The 20,572-nt window shown below is 39.1% G+C and overlaps 1 protein-coding gene across 2 annotated transcripts in view; it reads left to right on the plus strand.

Annotated features, from left to right (window-relative positions):
• Positions 1-20,572, plus strand: part of PRKN (parkin RBR E3 ubiquitin protein ligase) — a 1,337,794-nt gene that overhangs the window by 260,239 nt on the left and 1,056,983 nt on the right. For both annotated transcript variants that reach the window (XM_019412860.2, XM_019412859.2), the window contains exon 2: positions 4,466-4,629. In XM_019412860.2, the coding sequence (XP_019268405.2) occupies positions 4,466-4,629 (164 nt within the window). The remainder of the gene's footprint in view (positions 1-4,465; positions 4,630-20,572) is intronic.

Here is a 20,572-nt window from a genome sequence, read left to right on the forward strand (position 1 = left end):
GATCTTCTGAACATTGGTTAGGGATGGCATCAAAATGAGTGTAGATGTGTCTCATTATCTTTTCCTTAACAGTGCACTATGGTGTTTATTAATAATATACATTATTCATAATGTTAATTGATATAGTATTTATTTCTGATGCTATTATAGGCGTCATTGAAACAATTCGTTCCCAAACTTTTAATTTATAATGAGATCTTAGAAAAGGACATATGCTAAATTCTTTATCATGGTCTCTTTGACCCTGGCAGTTTTCTGTCCGTCATGAAGAGGAGCAGAAACCAGAAAAATACCCCTACTCCATTTAACGTATCTTCGTTACAATATAAAGAATCGATGCTACTTTAATTAGCACTACCTCCTCTAGAAGAGTAAAATTAGGGAACAGTTTTGGAGTACAAGCTTGCCCTGTGGAAAGAGTACAGGATGTGTACCAAGGACTCTGCCCAGAATTTCCTAATGCATCCACAATTGCAACAAATCTTTCATAATGAACATTTAAGACTGCGTAGATTATCTTCATTTAGCAGATGAGGAAGCTGAGAGAAGGTGACCAGGTAACTTGTCCTAAGTCATAATATTAGCAAGTGTCACAACCAGGATTCTGGTTTTTCCTTTCCTGGCCCTAAAGATATTCTTCCTGTAGCTTTTCAAGAAGTAGCAGAGAGAGAGGGTTGGATGTGTTCCTCCTCTCCTCTCCTTTGGGAATCTTGGGTTCCAGGACCAGGACAGAAGGGTCATGACACATTTCTCACATGTGCTAGAAGAAGATGGTGACCCACCACAAATCACACTACTGCCATTAAGCCCTAACCATTTTCTTCTTAATGGCACTTGATTATTGATGACTGGGTCGCTTTAAAGTGTCTGTTCTTTTCCATGACAATATTTTAGTTTGCTTAATACCTGCAGTGCATTTGGTCAGTCTTTCCATTGTAAATTTGTCCTCTATATCTGAACTGCTGCTCAAAAATACTCATTTCTAAAGTATTGACATGATTTAACCAAATTGAATGTAAGCTCAGAAACTATAATTTATCTACTTATACAGAATAAGAAAAAGGCCTTGGGGCATCTGGCTGGCTCATTCGCTTGAGCATGCTACTCTTGATCTCAGGGTCCTGAATTCAAGACCTGGGCTGGGCATGGAGCCTACTTAAAAAAGAAAGAAAGAAAGAAAGAAAGAAAGAAAGAAAGAAAGAAAGAAAGAAAGAAAGAAAGAAAGAAAGAAAGAAAGAAAGGAAGGAAGGAAGGAAGGAAGGAAGGAAGGAAGGAAGGAAGGAAGGAAGGAAGGAAGGAAGGAAGAAAGAAAGAAAGAAAGAAAGAAAGAAAAAAAAAAAAAGAAAAAGAAAAGTGAATTTAGCTCTTCTAGTTAAGAATAAAAAAAAGCCTTTAGGGGCACCTGAGTGGCCCTGCTTCAGATTCTGTCTCCCTTGGTCTCTGCCCCTCCCCCACTCGCTTTCTGTCTTTCTCAAAAATAAATAAATGTAAAAAACAAAAATGGTTTTAAAGCCTTTGGACACTAATGATTTGAGTTGTGGTACAGAATTATCTAGTATGTTTTTTACAGCTTTTTTGCCCTTTGGTTTTGCTTGTTTGTTTGTTGTGTAATTCTTGTTTTTAAGATGGAATGCCCATGATCAGAACCCATGGAGAAAAATCACCAACTCAGGGTATCCTGGAATTTTTATTCCTTTTTTTTTTTCCATTTTAGGAGCTTTTGTGTAGTCCCCAGTTGCTTCTTCCCATATCCTCCCATGGTCTTCGGCTTAAAAAAAAAAAAAAAGTCTATTCAAACTCCTGTAAAATCATGTTTGGAGCTGGGACCGTACCTTTTGTCCCTTATTGCCCCACACCTGTCTCCTATCTTTTCTGATGAATTGGTTGCCTTATGGTCCCTGATCTGAGGATGCGGTGAATACACCTCCAGGCCTCCCAAGACATTTTATTTCCCCTCCTCTGCTTCAGCCGTGTCACATGACGTGTACTTAAAAGTTTATCAAAAGCTCCTTTTCCTCTAATTTTTTTTTCATCAATTTTTTTTTTTTATTAGGAAGACTTTTGTCACTTCTAGTCCATACTTTTTCTAAATAGTTTTCAGTACCAGGTAAAATATGTCAGGTTTTTGTTCTTGTGTGTCATGTACAGCACCTGCTCTCGTTTTGGTGTCATTTTTATCTTATTGTGTCTTATAACGTTGTTCTTTATTCTTGGCTCTTAGCTCTTCATGGGAGCCTTTATTTTTTAATCGCATTTTCTACTGCTAACATGTATAGGGAATACCTGAATTAGGTTATAAAGCCTCTTTGCTGTTGTTGTTTGTCTTTTTTGTCATAAGGAGAAGGAATGTGGACTTTTCTTCTGAGAATATTTTAGGCAGCCTGTTATAGTAGAAATGGAATGGGGTTTAGAATTTGATTGAACTGAATTTGAGTTGTGATTCCATTACAAAGCAGCCGATGTCCTTAGAAAAGTGATTACAATTCTCTAGGACTCCATTTACTATTCTATTAGATAAGGATAATAATACTGACCTTACCAGATCATTGGAAAGCTTAAAAATAGCCTATATAAGGTACAGCTTCTGCCACATAGTACGTGTTCGATTATTATTGGCATTGTAATTATCATTTTATTTTAATTATTATTAGTTGGGCCATCTCATATTTGAATTGGGAGCTAGTAAGTGCTAATGGTACATTTGAAGGAGATACAGCAGAAAAGAAGCTATAGTGGCTGGCCTTAGCCTTAAGGTGTTTATAATCTTTTAGAGAAGGTGAAATATATACCAAAAACATGTAAGACATACAAACATTATTTTTGAAGGTAATTATGTAACAGTGGTAAACACTATCAACATTACTTAACACATCACAGGACACCCTCCATGGTTTACTTATTGTGACGATTAGGGAACTGAGAGTTAAAGCTATAGGGGTAATGTGTTCTCCGCATATGCTAAGCTGGTAAGAGAACTAGTAGGGGTCCTTCGGACTCTGGAGGGTGTCCTTACAACCTCGGTGCTCTGCGCCTTCCATGAGAGAATGTAGAATAGTGTAAGATGTATGTGGTAAATCCACTGGAGCCTGGAAAAGGTGGCTCTGTCTTGACTGGGCTGATAGTGAGAGTCCTCTTGGAAGAGGGATGTTTGAGGCAGATCACGTGGTGACCCAGCTTTCATCAGGCAGGGGTGAAGAAGGGATTGGCAGGAATAAAGGCAAGGCATGGGTGCAGAAGTTTTCTGGAGCATTCAGTTTAGCAGTGTGCTTGTGGGGATTAATGGAGAAGCTGCTGGGATATAGGTTTGTGTCAAATAAGAGGGACCTTGGATTTTTCTCCCTGGCAGTGGGAGACTTTAAAGGATTCAAGTCAGAGCTCTGGACTGATAAGCCTCACTGAATGCAATGGGGCAACACTTGAAGAAAGGCTTACTTTACAGAATGGTTCGGGACATTTTGGAAGTGAAGAGAGGGCAGCGAGACTCCAGTTGGGAAGCTAGTGCTAGAATCTAGAGAAGATTGACTGAGAGTAGTGACAGAAAGCATGGACAGGAAAGGACATGTGTGGATGACATTGATGAGGTCAGGATGGCAGTAGACAGTGATGAGAGGGCATGCAGAGACAGCAGGTCCCAGCCTTGGTTGTGAGGGGGTAGAGGCTCTCATAAGAAAGATGGTCTCGGGGCACCTGGGTGGCTCCATTGGTTAAGCATCTGACTCTTGATTTTGGCTCAGGTCATGATCTCACAGATCATGGGTTCAAGCCCTGTGTCAAGCTCCACACTAACAGTGTGGAGCCTGCTTGGGATTCTCTCTCCTTCTCTCTCTGCCCTCTTCCTCTCTTCCCCCACACCTCAAAAAAAGTAAATAAACTTAAAAAAAAAAAATAGATGGTCTCAGTAGTTTCAAAAGAAAAGGGAAGTATCTCCATAAGATCCAGTGGAACCTTTTGAAAGGGACCTCAATGCCAAGGACTCCTAGACACAGCCTCGGGTGGGCCTTCACTCTAGTCTGTAACATGGCTTGAATTATTTCCATTGCTATATTGTGAGTGCTAACATAACACTTCTGGTGCTCATGAAGGGGGGCACCGGGGAGGGAATGCATGTTCGTACATGCTGTCAGAGCTGAATCTCTTCCATAAACTCTTGGGAATCTCACAATTCCTATCTAGCAAGTGTTCTGTGTGAGTCCTTTGTTTCCCAGGATGGCTGTCAAAGGGAGCATGTGAGTGTGTTTGAGGGTCACTGACTAATATATGAAAGGGAAATCCTACAGGGAAGCTCCATTTTTCTTCAGGTGTTGCCCCATTGCATTAAGGTTTCTGTTCTAAGTGAAAGAAAATGTATGCCATTCCTCGAAGGGGCGGGTGAGAGAGAACTCAGTTCAGAAATGTTGCTGTTGCCATGTCAGAGCTTTGAGTAATGTTCACTTCTCCCCCCCGCCCCCCTCCATGTCTTGGTCAGTGTTTGTCAGGTTCAACTCCAGCCATGGTTTCCCAGTGGAGGTCGATTCTGACACCAGCATCTTCCAGCTCAAGGAGGTGGTTGCTAAGCGACAGGGGGTTCCAGCTGACCAGTTGCGTGTGATTTTCGCCGGGAAGGAGCTTAGGGATGACTTGACTGTGCAGGTGAGTTTCCCTTGCTGGTTGTTTCTGGGATGCAGCCAGCCCCATGGCTAATGCCGCTTTCTCTGCCAAGCTGACATTCATGCCTGAGATCTAATAGAATAAATAGTGCCTGGGGATTCCTTGAACTTTACTCCACACCGCTTCATTAATTCTGACCTTCTTAATTATGCATTAAAACAGCAAGCAGGAAGGATTGAAAGAACGACAGTGAGTGAGCGAGCGAGAGAGAACACACAGCCTGGGCTTAGCGAATAAATGTTTACTGACTACGGGAGCAGGAAGGCACAATTTCTGTGTCTGTTCAATTTCTACCTTACTTATTCCATTTGAATCTTAATGAAGAAGGATTCGAATAAATTGTTCCCAATCAGGCTGCTCAGTCAGTGCGCTGCAAGGGATTTGTAACCCAATTGTGACCCCTGGAGGATAGTCACAAGTCTGCGGCTGTGGCTCCCCGAGGAGGCTTGGGGCTCAGGGCCCCCATTCGCAACGGGGTTCCCCGGCCCATCAAAATCTGTTTCCATGCTGGTGGTGCAGGAAGACAGAAGCATAGCAAAAGTCCACCTTCGTGTTTAATTTCTCTAAGCGTCAGTAAAATGTTCCCGAGAATAGGGCGCTGACAGCCCATGAGCAGTGGGTCTCCTCTCCTGGAGCCACACTGCTCCTAGTACTCTTAAAGCCTCCTATCCTTTCACCTGGGCGTTTCATTCACCCAGGCAATTTCTGTAGGAGGAAGGGGAGAAGTGGTTAAAGCATGTGATGAACAGTGCCCTCATCTAGAAGTGGGTTGGGGAAGCCAGCAAATAGGGTTCAACATGGGATTGAAATCATTCTTTGTGAAAGCATGGAGTAGCACATGCCTTCTGTGGATGGTAGGGTCAAGCTGAAGGACCCCCCACACACACACACATTTCTCCCCTGTCTTCACCAGCACAGATGAATGGCACTCATGTTTACAGCTTTCTGGGGGGCGCTGCTGTGCCTGTTGACCTGGAGCCCCTCTGGCAATGACATCCTCTCTTTGCTGTCTTCTGCTAATTATATTTACTGTCTCTGGGTGTAATGCTGTCGGAATTTGGGCATACAAAAGGAGCCATAGAAATGCAAATCACTCTCCTCCTGCTCTGGTGCCTCTTTGCTGATGGCTGGAGGCACCTGCTCTTTGTGCATAAACTGCTGTGCTTGGCTTTCTGCAGTTTGTTTTTATAAGGGAAGTGCCTGTGCTTAAAAGTGTTTTGAGTTTTTTTTTTTATTTCAGTCAACTAAAAAGCTTTTTACTGTACCTGCCAACCTCTAAATCCAAGAATGTTCCCTTCACAAATAAATGATTTTAAAACAGTTCCTTGAACCAAAATATTTTATGTTACCAGGAGTTTTGAAGTTTCAGGTGCTAAAGCTCTTCACCTCTACTGTTAGAGCTGATGGGTTAGACTAATTGCTACAGAGGATTCATTTTACAAACACATATATACACACTGATTGAGATTCTTTTCATTTTGACAAATACTTCCAATATCCTGGGTTTCTCAGGGGCTCACACACACACAAAAAAGCAAAACTCATCCCTGCTTTTGTGGTCACTGCTCTTTATTTGGTGGTGGTGGGGGGTGGTGTGTTGCTCAAAGCAACAGAAGTATCAGGTTGAACCCTATGGTGTATGTTAAAACTAGCATCAGTTTCAGGGTTCAATGTAAGAACATCAAACATGAGAACTGCAACATGAAACCTGAAAGGTAAGTGATACAAAGATTTTAAAGGTAGAGAAAAACATCTGAGTGGAAGTCACCAAGAAAGACTTTGTGGATGAATTGAAACTCAAGTAAGATTCCATAGATGGGGCAGGAACATGGTGTGCTTGTGGGAAAACATGGGTTCCTGTTCTTCTAGAAGCTAGGAGAGATGTTGGAGATGGGCAGGAGGGCGTCTGGAGCTGTATTTTACAGAGCCTTGGCTGATGTGGCATTGAGGCTTCATGCTTGGAGAGCTAGGGCGAAATAGGGTGCTGTGGAGAGAAATGGGAGTCTGGAGATCCAGTCTGATTGTGGGAAGACTGAAGAACTTACCATAACCAGTGCTTGCTGGGGTAACTTTATGTGGAGATGTGTAGCAGGCGTTTGAGCACTTACCTGTGTTGCTTAGGGGTTCACTTTATTTAAGGGCCAGTTACATAGAGGTAAATATTACAGCTATTGGATTAGATGCAATTGCCAAGGGACTGAGGTCAGAAGTGTGAGCAAGTCTTTTAGGTAGCAAGGGGAGGAACCAGCGAAGGAGGCATCATCTATCCAACCGATGCTTTTGAGAATATTTGAAAAAAGGCCATTACTGGCAACAAAGTATATGCGCCCTGCACCGATGGTGGAGGATGAGAAGACAACAGCCTTTGGACTTGGTGTCTCATAGGGGCGACTCCAGTCCAAGACCATGGCTGGTGAAAGCCAGATTGTCCGGGTTCAGCACGAGCTGGGGAGGTTGTGACGCACAAGCTCAGCTCGTCAGCGAGAGGAAGGAGAGGCAGAGAGTTCCTGGAGGAGCCGCGGGTCCTACACTGTGTTGCACGTTCGCTAGCCCTTGATTGTGTGCGTGACTGATGTCTTTGTTTTTTCTTTTTAATTTTTTGAGTTTATTTATTTATGAGAGAGAGAGACAGCGCAAGTGGGGGAGGGGTAGAGAGAGAGAGGGAGATATAGAATCCGAGGGAGGCTCTAGGCTCTGAGCTGTCAGCACAGAGCTGAACACGGGGCTTGAACTCACAAACCGTGAGATCATGACATGAGCCGAAGTCGGACGCTTAACCGACGGAGCCCCCCAGGCGCTGCATGAGTGATTTCTATATAGTTGTGATCAGCGTGACATCCAATTTTGTATTCTTTTTCTTCTGCAATTTTATACTCTGATTATTTTTCACTTCATATTGTAAGCTTCTCCACGTTGTTATATAATCTTCATTTCTAAGTATATGGATTATACTCTGTGGACTGTTTATAACATGATATAACCCCTAAATATTTAGGGAATATCTAGTTTCAATATTGCAAATGAAAGCAAAACAATTTTTTTTAAATGTATCTTACATGCTTAGAGAATGTGGCCTGTGTGTCACTTCGCTCATTCGTAAAGCGGGAATAATACTAGTACTTGTCTGGTTAGAATTTTGTGAGGACTAAGTTCGTGAATTTATGTGACGCTGTTAGAACAGAGGAGGACATACAGTAGATGCTATACAAATGCTAGCATTTATTAGCATCTTCCTTGTCATGACTGTCATCACCATTATTCGGTGACAACTTCAGAATCCAAGACATCACCTTAAATAACACAAGACTACTTTCCGTCATGAATTATGATGAGTATGTCTGCAGTAAATTAAAAAGTTAAGGCATGGGGCTCCTGGGTGGCTCAGTTGGTTACGTATCTGACTCGGGTGCAAGTTGTGATCTCTCGGTTCGTGGGGTCAAGCCCTGTATGGGTCTCTGAGCTGGCAGTGCACACCTGCTTGAGATTCTCTCTTTCCCACCCCCCTCTCCCTCTCTCTCTTTTCCTCCCCCAGTTGCACTCACTCTCTCTCTCTTTCAAAAATAAACATTAAAAATAATAAAGAGCTAAGGAATGACAATCAGATACATATTTGACTGAGGCACGTATGTCTGTATATAATTGTGTGTGTGTGTGCACGCTCGTGTGTGAATGTATATGCATGGAGTATTTATACATTTTAACTAAAATGTGTAATTTTAGTCCAATGGAATTTTAGTATACTTAAGTAAAAAGAACTCTGTGGAGTTGAGAAATTTTTGTCCCTTACATGTACAAGTTTTACTTAGCGTAAGAATAGTAGAATTTGAACTTGGCAAGCCGGAAAAGACTTTATACTTCCTCTAAACAAATTTGGTAAAAATAGAAACCTGTAGCTATAGTGTCCAGTAAAGGTTCATCATGGTATTATTGCTTCTAACTTATATTTCTGTCAAGTGATTATCTGCGACGCACTGTGCTTGTTGAAAGCAAATCGAAAAGAGTTGTACCATTTTTCCTACTTCATAAACAATGTTTCTGTGCATGCTTTTATTATTTTTCTTATACGTACAAGCATGCAACATAAAAGTATCTTTGACTTACTATTCACAATGGCTTGATATTTTTTTCTTTATAAAGAATTCTTGCCAGCTTTTGCAACAGAGTGTTCAGGACCCAACCAAATGATGCATTTCCCCTTCTCCTATCCCCCAAATCTAAAACGCTACATGTCAAAAATCTCTGAAATCTCTTCTACATAATCTTGAATTTATTATTCTGAACTGTACATGGAAAGTGACATTCTAAACCAGTTGTGTATATCAAAACTTATGAACTTTGCAATTAGATTGTCCTACAATGACAAAGGACTTGAGAATTTGTCTAAGATTTTGTTTGAGCAGAATTCATTGTATTCACAGGAGCTGTATTAATATTATTAATATCAGTGTAGGTTTATGACCCAGTGTATTAGAGTTCTCCAGAGAAACAGAACCAGTGGGATCAATCTATTGATCTGTCTAACCATCCATTCATCCATCCATCCAGATAGGATGTCTATCTAGATAGAATGGGCAGATCAATGGATAGATACGCAGATTATTACAAGGAACTGATTCACACAGGTATGAAGGCTGGCAAGTCCCAAGATGGGCAGTCAGCAACCTTAGTTCCAGTCTCAGTCTGAAGGATTGAAAACCAGGAGAGGGGAGGGTGTAGTTTCAGTCTGAAGGCTGACGGGTTGAGACCCAGGAAGAGCTGATATTTCAGGTCGAGTCCAAAGGCAGGGAAAACAAAACAAAACAACAAAAAAATTCCACAAAATCCCCAAACCCCAAAAGAGTGTCCTTGTTAAAGGGCCATTGGGAAGGAGAGATTCCCTCTTACTCTGGGAAAGTCCATCCTTCCCCACCCCCCAGGCCTTCACCTGATTGGATGAGGCCCACCCATGTTGGAGAGAGCCATCTGCTTTGCTCAATCTATAAATCCAAATATTAACCACCCCAAAACACACTCATGTACACACCTAGACTTATGTTTTACCAAATTCCTGGGCACCCTGTAGCCCAGTCAAGTTGACACATAAAATTAAGCATCACAGCCGGGAAATGAGAATCCTTGTTATATTTAATTAATATTAGAGAAAAGTTATTCTGTTTGCATTCTCTTTGTAATAATTAACTAGAATCACAAAATAGAAAATAAAATCTGTGTATTTTACATAGAAATATTTGCTTTATAAAAAAATTCATCCAGGTAGATGTTCATAAATTCCTTTAAACAAATATTCAATTTTATGATATTTAAAATGTATATATACATTTGGAGATGATCATTCCATAAAATAGATTATTCATACGGCAAATATTAAAAGGCATCAGTTTATTACTGCTTTCTTCTAAGCTTTATGATAGCGACATGATCTGATTTTGGAAGACAAAGAACATTTAGACTTTACTAGCTTAGGTTGTAAGTATCAAAGACGAATTAATGACACTGAGAAGCCAAATTGTCTAATTGGCTATATTTTTAATGATATGCACTATGTGTGTTTCAAATTTTGTGAGTAGTGAACACCCATGTTAACTGACAAGGTAAACCATATCCAATGACAAAAGAATCATGGGTTTTGAAATCTGTAAGATTTTCAGAAACATTATAAATTGTTTTGATCTTATCTCTAGTTAGCTTGCTAAATTCTGGAACTTTAAAAACTTCACAGTAATGTTGTGAATGTTCTGTATGCCCCTTGAACCACCTCTAACATAAATAAATATTATTTAACTAAATTCTTGAAAGTTGGTGATTCCTTAATGCTGTGTAAATTTTTTCCCTCATTATCATTTCCCTGTTAATATACTTAGGCCATATTTTTCTGATTTGAATTAATATGATAGTTATAAAAAATCAAATGACAGGGAGAAATGTACCAGCAGGCCCCTATGACTCATATATTTTTAGTAATTGATAATGATTCTTTCTTTATATGGTAATAAGTATATTTTCACTTCTAATCTTATAACTTTTCCCTTTAATTCTATCAAGTTGTTGGGACGCCTGGGTGGCTCAGTCGGTTAAGCGTCCGACTTCAGCTCAGGTCACGATCTCACGGTCCGTGAGTTCGAGCCCCGCGTCGGGCTCTGGGCTGATGGCCCAGAGCCTGGAGCCTGCTTCCGATTCTGTGTCTCCCTCTCCCGTTCATGCTCTGTCTCTCTCTGTCCCAAAAAAATAAATAAACATTAAAAAAAAATTAACAAAAATTCTATCAAGTTGTTTTATATTTTACCCGAATTATGAGTTCATGTATACTTGCAGATATCAAAAAAGCAATTTCTGAAATTTTTTAGATCATAGTTTAGTGATTTAGGTATTGGGAGACTGGTAATTTGTTTTTGAATAAGAGTTTCACTGTAAAGACTAAGAACATTTATTTGCAAGTTTGTTTTATTAAGGTGTGCATTGGCAGCAGATTAGTATTCATCAGTATTCGTATACGCATCCAAACACATGTTTACAACTATTTAGTGACCCTTTATCATTAGAGAAGCTATTCTTTCCAGTCTAAGTATGGAATGTAGAATGAGAAATTACTGTGGAGAAAAAGAAAATAAACCATGCACATGAGCTGCTTCATATTTCCACTAACAAATACTGAATAAACATGGCGTTATGCTGAAAAGGTGGAGTGGGAGGGGTGATGTATACACTTGCTGGGAAGCTCACTTTTGTTTTTATTTATTGTTATTTTTTCTTTTCATAATGATCATAAGTAATGTGACCATTATGGTTTCTCATATACAACTGGATCAACTGGATGCTTTTGAGAATGAAAGAAGGGCAGGGGTGCCTGGGTGGCTTAGTCAGTTAAACATCCTACTTCAGCTCAGGTCATGATCTCACAGTTCATGAGTTCGAGCCCTGCGCCGGGCTCTGTGCTCACAGCTCAGAGCCTGGAGCCTGCTTTGGATTCTGTGTCTCTGCCCCTCCCTTGCTCACACTTTGTTTCTCTCTTGCTCTCAAAAATAAATGGACGTTAAAACAATAAAAAAAAAAAAGATAAGTAATTATTCCAGGACGAAAGATGTATCCTGGGTAGATGGAGAGAAATGGTTACTGGGCAGTATTTCTCGCACTGATGAGTCTCCACGTCTTTTAGAAATAATTTTTTGGTGCCTTCCCCCATGCACTCTGGGAAATGATGGCTTAAGACTACAATTTTATTATCAAAATTTTTATAGTAAAAAATAGTTTTATCTATTTAACTTGTAAAAATGCAAGTTTTAAAGATTAGAACCAAACTGTTCCCAATATCTTAAACAATTTCATAGAATTCTCAATTCCTAGAGGATATGTCCACAGTCGTGTTTGAAAAGCACTGTTAGAGTACGATCATTTTCTTTATACATTAACCTGTTCTTTCTTGTTATTAGCAAGATTTTAAGAGCTTTAAAGAATTAAAGAGAAATGGATAAACTAAAGATGTCAAAAATGGGTGGTCTGTCATAGGCGTTGTTTCTGGGAAGGTGACTTTCACTTATTCCTCCTCCTGAGCACACTAAAATTCTGGATGTTACATATAATACAAACATGAGGGTTCTGAGAATGCAGACTAGCTGAGGACCTCAGGACCCAAGGCACAATACAGGTGTGAGTTATTTAGTTTTTCTTTTTAACAAATATATTCTGGACTTGGAGCTGGTGAAATAAACCTAGAAATGCCAACATGTGCAGACCAAAACAAAAAAAAAAAAAGAAAGAAAGAAAGAAAGAAAGAAAGAAAGAAAGAAAGAAAAAGCCCCCACGAATGAATGACTGTTTTCTATCCAAAAGACCAGGAACAGAGTAGCCTAGCAACATGGAAAACTTTTAGACAATAATTGTACTTTTCCAGCTAAACACCACAGAAAAACTGTGGCCCCACGCTCATGGCTACCAACAGTAACAAAGGCTGAGTGAGAGCCTAGATTACCTCCCCTGTGAGGCTCTAATGAGTCTGTAATGAATGCCTTACACACCTGCTCTCCTGGCATGCCTGCTCTCTCCCTGCTGGCATGGCAACAGAAGAACCCTAGAGGTAAGTTGGGATTCTCGCTGTTGCCAAGTGGTCACAAGGCCATCGCGACTACAGTGCCAGTGGAGACTGTGTGTGGTGCCAGATCATCACTCCCACCCAGCAATAATGAGGAGTCCCCATTTCAACAGATAATGAGTGAAGAACCTGGAATTCTGTTTCCATTGGCAATAATGAGGAGGTGACCCCCTTTTCCCGCTGGAGTAGTGTCGGAAAAAAAGCCAGCTCAAGCAGAAGGTTTCAATAAGATTCAGAGTCTCATAACAAAATGAGAAAATTCCCGGGTTTCAAAGGAAAACAACCAAGAATCAGCAAGATCTCAAACTGTATGAAGAGATTATCAGTTGTTGCTGATGTTGAGATGATAAAGATAGAATTATCAGGTAGATAGTTTAAACAACCATGATACAAGGCTTCAATAAACAATGACAGATGTGCTTGAAATAAGTGAGAAAAACGAGTCTGAGGAAAGACAGAAAAGATACAAAGAAGAATAGATGGAAATCATAGAATTGGAAAATACAAATAAGAAATATAAAGCTCAGCGGATGGGTCAACAGAAGAATACAGGGGATGGAGGAAAAAGTCAGTGAACAGGAAGGTGGAAGGAGGAAGGAAGCCACAGAAATATGTGGGTCTATAAAAGAACATTTAAAAATTGTGTCATCAGAGTTTGGAAGGAGAGGATAAAAGAGGGCAGGACTAAAAGGGCTCAAAGAAATAATGGCTGAGAACTTCCCCAATTCTGCAAGCCACATAAAGCTGCAGATTCATGAAGCTGAGAGAATCCAGAATTTTGACAAATTCAAAGCAATACCAAAAAAAAAAAAAAAAAAAATCAAAGCAATACACACGTTATAATTAAACTTCTAAAACCTAACGACAAGGAAAACATTTTGAAAGCAGCTAGAGAAAATGCGCACGCATACCCCAGAGATATTGCAGGTTCTGTTCTAGATCACCACAATAATGCAGATACAACGATAAAGTCACATGATGTTTTTGGTTTCCGGCTGCATATAGTCATGTTTGCACTATACTGTAGTCTGTTAGGTGTGCGACCAATATACATACACACTTGAGTTTAAAAAATACTTTATGGCCAAAAATGCTAACCATTATCTGAGCTTTCAGGGAGTCATCACCTTTTTGCTCGTGGAGGGTCTAGTGTGCATGTTGAAGGCTGCTGACTGATCGGGGTGGTGGTTCCTGCAGACGGAGGTGGAATGCCGATTTCTTAAAATTGGTACGGTTACGCTGGAGAAGAGTGTGGCAGTTTCTTAAAAACTAAGCATACACTTTACCATGCAACACAGTAGTCACACTTCCGGTTATTCATCTCAGAGGGATGCAAACGTGTGGTCACACAAAACCCGGTACGTGAATGTTTATAGCAGCTGCCTTCACATTAGGGAAAAACTGGAAATAAGCCTGATGTCCTTCAGTGGTGAATGATTAAACAAACCGTGGTACAACCGTATCATACTCAACAATGAGAAGGAGTGAACTATTGATACGCACAACATTTTGGATGGATCTCAAGGAAATTGCACGGAGGGAAAAAATGCTAAAACTCAAAGGTCACATGCTGAATGATTCCATCTGTATGACAGTTGTGAAATGATGAAATTAAAGAAATGGAGGGGAGAGGAGTGGCCTCTGGGTGTTGGGGGGTGAGAGTGGGGGCAGGAGGGGGGAGTACTGGCGGTGAAAGGTCAACAGGAGGCTAGGGGGCCCCGTGGAGTGATGGGTGTTCTGCATCTTGACTGCTAATAGTGTGATTGTGATGTTGTATTATAGTTTTGCAAGGTGCCACCATTGGGAAACTCGGAGCAGGAAACCTAGGATCTCTCTGTATTATTTCTTACAAAGACATGTGAACCTATATGTATCTTAAGATGAAGTTTAGTTAAAACAAAAACAAACAGAACTTTTTCTGCCATCTTCCACGGAGGAGGGATAGAAACTATCTCTTCCTGTAGAAAATACATAAGCTTGTTATTTGCAACTATTTTAACGGGACAGTATTTCCTAAAAATAATTTAACTGATTCTCAGAGACATTTAAAGACTAATTCACACTAAAGATTAGAGCCAATAAAATGTAGTACTTATAGAAATATTAAGCCATCTTTCTTGAATTCTTAAACAGAATGTTTAGCACCTTATAAGTCTGAATGGACATGATTAGTATTTATTTTTAAAGTCTTTACCAAATACTAAGATAAACAAAAATAAACAGTTCTTAACAACTGTGTCTTCTAGCTGTACATATTTTCCAAGTTGATTTGAGAGTCAGGAATTTAGTTTTAGGAATTAAATGGACATCTTATGTAACCATTGTGGTTTTAATGGTTACAGAAAACATTCACTTAGAAAAAAATGTTCCTCTTTTACTGGTACTATGCATTTATGTAATAGAAGGAATTTAGGGATGAAATGATTTCATTTATAAACTAATTTATTTATTTATTTTTTTTTACTTTCTTGAATACAAGACAGAGGCTAGATTAAATTAGAACATAGAATGCAGACCCTCTGTGGTTTTTTTGGTTTGTATATAAGAGGAATTATACAAATGACAATATAAATGGCCAATATGTTTTACTTAAATTTATTTTTTTTCCCTCTGATTGTAAGACAAAAGGAAGCCAGGTTACATACATAAAGCAGTGATTTCTTTGTATGCCAAAGTACAGTCGTATGAGACCTTCGAACAGCTCAGGAATAATGCACACATGTTTTCCAAAGGGTTGACTTGCTAATGGAACTTACTGCTGGCCTCATTCATTTAGGTAAACGTAGACACCCTGTTGAGTTCCTTCAAGGTACGGGGGCATTATTATGGCAGCTGGTAAGCACCACAAAGTGTCAGAATGTGGAATCAGAGGATGCTAATGTCTGCCCAGCAAGTGCTCACTTCCAGAAGTCCCTTATTTAATCTGCTGGTGTCTAATGTTTATATGTGTCGTTTGGAAAGAATCTCTGAATTAACTTACTTTTTGCATAACTCAGTAACCCTCAGAAATGTTATTTTTCTGTTGGAAGGGAGTCTTGACATTTGTGTGTCCCTGTGGACTTACAAAATCTCTTTGAGGATTGCCATGAATAAACGCAGACTTGAAGGAAAAAAAAAAGTTGAGAATCTTTTAGCTTATAAGAGGCTGAAGATATAGTCTGCAGGTTTATTTAATGGGCTCATGTCTCTCAAAGATGTTTTCCATTGTCCTGATTGTGCTCATTTTCCGAGGTAGACAATGTGTGAGGGAGTAAGACTCTGGAGCAAACCAATCCCCTAAATCTTAAGATAGGATGCATTTTATTAGAGTATCTAGGGGAAAAGCCTGTCTCATAAGAAACTTGACAAGTGGAAGAATGATTGCACAATGTGAAATTTTATTACTATTCACAGAAGTCCTCGTTTCAAATAGTCTATTCTGTTGTCTCTGTTATTGGATTCAGATTCCATCATGCAGTTGACCTGACTGTGTTTAAGATTTTGTTTGATATGGCCATTATCCTTTAGAGAAGTAAAGAAATGAGAATTTGTGTCTATACCGTTCACCTTAAACCAAAATACTGCTCACCCCAATTCTTGTCTTTCCTTCTACCCTCTTACCAAGTAATTGTAACAAGCTTGGGATTATTGTCAGAGAACAATGAAAAATTTTATATGAAAAAAGCCCTTTAGAGCTTATATACAAAACACACTTATGACTGATACACACGGAAGTATGCATTCTTCATTTTCTGTTTGTTTGTGGGCTAGAGCCATAGTTCTCATTAATTTCTAGATGAACATTGGTAAATATTTCCTCTGCTCCCTTTTATTTTCTTTAGGTGTGAATTAAATGGGAGATAAGCCCATAATAAAATAATTTACTTTAGTTAGAATTTCAGTGGTGCCCGTAAGAAAGAGGAAACAACTTTAAACAGGACCAGGAGAGTTTTAATTTCCTGTTGTAACATGTTATATTAACTTTTCCCCTCCAATTATTTTTTTAAAGTTTCCATAATTTATTTTTTTAATGTTTATTTTTATTTTTGAGAGAGAGAGAGAGAGAGAGAGTGAGAGTGAGAGTGAGAAGGGGAGGGACAGAGAGAGGGAGACACAGAATCTGAAGCAGGCTCCAGGCCCTGAGCTGTCAGCACAGAGCCTGACACAGGGCTTGAACCCATAAACCATGAGATCATGACCTGGGCCGAAGGCAGACCCTCAACTAACTGAATCACCCAGGTACCCTTTCCCTCCAGTTATTAGGATTAACATTGATAAGAGCACAATGCTCATAAACCACTTAGCAGTAGAAGTGGAATTAAATGTAATTGCCATTGGAAAAGTGGGTGTTGCCATTCTAGCCTTGCTGAGGGCTTGAAGGATGTGCTAAGACAGCATTCTTTGGCTATGAGCTAAAACAGAGGACACACAAACTCATTTGAATGGAAGCAAAACCTCAACCATCCCTGATTTGTGGTTCAAGTTCATGATTGTAAAGTTAATGCCAGTAGTGCTGTTGTCTCAATGATTTGTGGATTTTTAAAATACAGCCTTTTGTGCATATGTGTCTTTACACAGGCAAGCATATGTTCATTTAGGGAATGCAGTTCTTGGGAAGAAAGTTACAAATTTTGTGCATGTGTGTAAAGGTATTTAATTGAGGGTTTGATTCTGTCATTAGATTTTATTTTGCCTTCGAATGTTTCCTATCCTGTTATTGGATCTGGTCAGTTTGCATTTGGAAGTGCCACTCCTATGTCATTTAATATGTAGCCTAATTAATGGCACAGAGCTGTGCCTTTTAAACTGATAAAACGTCCTGACATTAGAGAGAGAAGTGAGGAATGTGAGAAGTGACTGATGTCTATGTTTTGGAGTATATCACAAACTTTAGTTCAAACATGTGGGCTTTTGAAAGCTCAGTACCCGTGTTGCCAAGGATATTTTCTGTTCATTTTTACATCCTTAAGTATTTCAAAGGGAAATGGATCTGTGTGTTTGCATTCTATTTATGCATAATTCATCAAAACACTGTTCTGATAGGAGAGAAAATAAAAACAAAAACTTACTAAGATATTTCTATTGTTATTTAAAAGTTGGACACTAAGAACTTCAGAACCTGCAAAAGTAGATTAACACCTCCTCCCTCCATTTGCCTGTTTTGCTCCTCAGTTAATTCTCATTTTGAGCAAAATTGAGATGCATGCTGTTCTATAGAAGTCTAAATGGCTGATACATACATAATACACATACTACACTACATTATATTATATTACATTACATTATATTGTTATATTATGATTATATATAATAATTAATATATATAACATATCATATATATTATTACAGGAGTTTTTCATGATGTCGTCTCCAACCTACACTTATTGGCATATATAACAGAGAAGTTAAGACTTCAAGAATGTCATTTGCTAGGTGAAGTCATTTAGTTAGAATTCTATTTGACTTTCCAGTACACAGTTATAATGAAGTAGATATGAATCACTCTCAAAGTCAGACTTTCTGGGATGGGCAAGATTTTTACATTTTTCATACTCTATTTTTCTCGTGTACCGAATGGAAATAGCAATAGTGCCCGTATTTCAATGGGGTTGTTTTGAGTTTTAAATGAAATTAAACCTTTGATGCATAAGCAAAACTGTAAATATCGTTAATTTCATTTAATGAATAATTCACAAAAGAAAAGAAGAGCCTTTTATTTCCAATGTGCAATAGATTCATCCTGAAATTCATTTTGTTTTGAAATATCCCAAAAGAGAACAAATTTACCCCATGTGGAATTTCCTATTTCTTTACTCAGGCTAACCTCAGAATGGCTGACCTCAGTAAGTCTTACTTGCAGAAGCTCCTTTGATTTAAGTCTTACGGCCAATTTTTATGTTATAGTATATCTTATTCTAATGGAGTTTACCTTTTTCTTTAGTGTGCTGAATATATCTGGGCACACCATTTTATTCTGTAAGCCATTTTACAAGAGTACTTACTATTCAAAATCCGTTTATTTGAGATTGCTCCTAAGAGTTTGTGAGTCACTCGAATTTAAAGTACAGGACAAGAGGATTAGGAGACACTCTAAAGAGAAAACACATTATATGGCCTACTTAACTGACTCCTTTGTCACCTCTGTAATTCAAAAGCAGAATGGAAATGCTAAATTTACATAATCTATTATTTTGTAGTCCATTTAAAGGTAGTGATGTGGCTCTTGCCTTGCCGATTAAATTAGTATCTTTTTGGGTTGGTATCTTTTTTTGAGTGCTTTAAAAGGAAAAGGTTAATTTCTTCTATGTCAGCCTTCATATATTGCTTATATCATAAAATGTTGTATATGATTGCTGAGTTTATCTCTGTCCTGTGGCTTTACATATATATACAAAATATATACATAAAAAATTGAATGTCGGTTATTCAGTCCTATTCGCCGCTAGGAAGCAACTTCTCTGTAAAAGGGTATATGAGCTATTAAAAGACTAAATTAGTTACAGTAAAGGGGGAGATTCTTCTTATGATTGATTTCAGTTTATTAAAAAGGTACCATTGAAAGCTTAATAAATTTTTGAAGGCATAGAAAACAAATACCAAGGGATATTACTATTTGAAAATAGCAATACATTTACTAATCACTTGTAAGACTTGGTTTGACTAGAAAATACACCTCTAGATTTCTTATGACTTTGAAAAATACAGTGTTTCTTGATAGTCTTTTAGGGTTTGTTGGTTGACTTGGTATTTTCAACTTCGCTTCAGGTAGAAGATGTTTGCCGTGAACAACCTCTTATTCAAAAGTACTGGGCTCTTTTTAGGTCTTGTATTATTTTGGTTTTATTTATTTGACACAAGACACTGATGGGAGAATGCTAAGATTCAAAGCATTTCTTTGAATAATTGAGTTTGATTTATAAATAGTGTTTTTATGGATACTAGAAAAATTAAAAAAAAAAATTAAAACAGCCCAAAAGATTGACAACTGTTTCCACATCCCATTCTGGCCTCTTATGAAATTTGTTTGTGTACTCATGATTTATATTCTGCTTACAATGTCCCTGTCTCGTCCTCTACAGCACGCCTAATCACTGCCCACCCTCCACAAGGCACTGTCCTCAGTTTTTCCACTGACACTAATGGGTTAAGTGCAGTGGTCTGCTGGGAAACTGGTTCTCCAGAATACAGAGGTCCCATGGTAACTCTGGCGTTGCTGTGGTGTAAACCCTCCCGCCCTGACCGATAGTTATCACAGGACTGATGTGATAACACTGAAGGTAGAATCGGGAAAGGTGCTCAGACTCTCTTGTTAGGTGTGGGTGTGGGCTGGTTCAGCCCTTGTCTTTGTTCCTTCCACCTTAGGGCTTGTTCTGGCCCTTTTCATCGGAAGAAACCTCTGTTCACCAAACCTTTTAAGTGTTCGGAGATCATTGATCTCCCCGGAATTTTTTTTTTTTTCCTTTGCCTTTACCTCCATTTTATTTTTCTTCCATCTTTGGACAAGCTCCATTGGCCATTTTTGAATAGTGGCGAGGGCACTAGACTCTGGAACTGGCCTGATCCATGCTGGACCAAGTAACTGCATGTCCCTTAGTAACATGCTATTCATGTGGCCCCATACTTTCTCTTAGCATCAGTGAGATGGCTTATACAGTCGCACAGTCAATATTAGACCCCTAACTCTCCTTCACTAGTCTACATTTGAGCCAGTTTTCTCATTCTGCAGCTGTACACCTGTTTTTGTTTGTTTTTTTAATTCCATTCATTTAACATTCTTTTATTGTGAACCCATAGGTGGCACAAAGTAAGGCATGGCCCCTGCTCCCAACAGCCTTACCACCAGGCGACAAACGTGTGTAG

This window comes from Panthera pardus, unplaced genomic scaffold (genome assembly GCF_024362965.1).
Source record: "Panthera pardus isolate Hobbes unplaced genomic scaffold, ASM2436296v1 HiC_scaffold_17, whole genome shotgun sequence".
Taxonomy (NCBI): domain Eukaryota; kingdom Metazoa; phylum Chordata; class Mammalia; order Carnivora; family Felidae; genus Panthera; species Panthera pardus.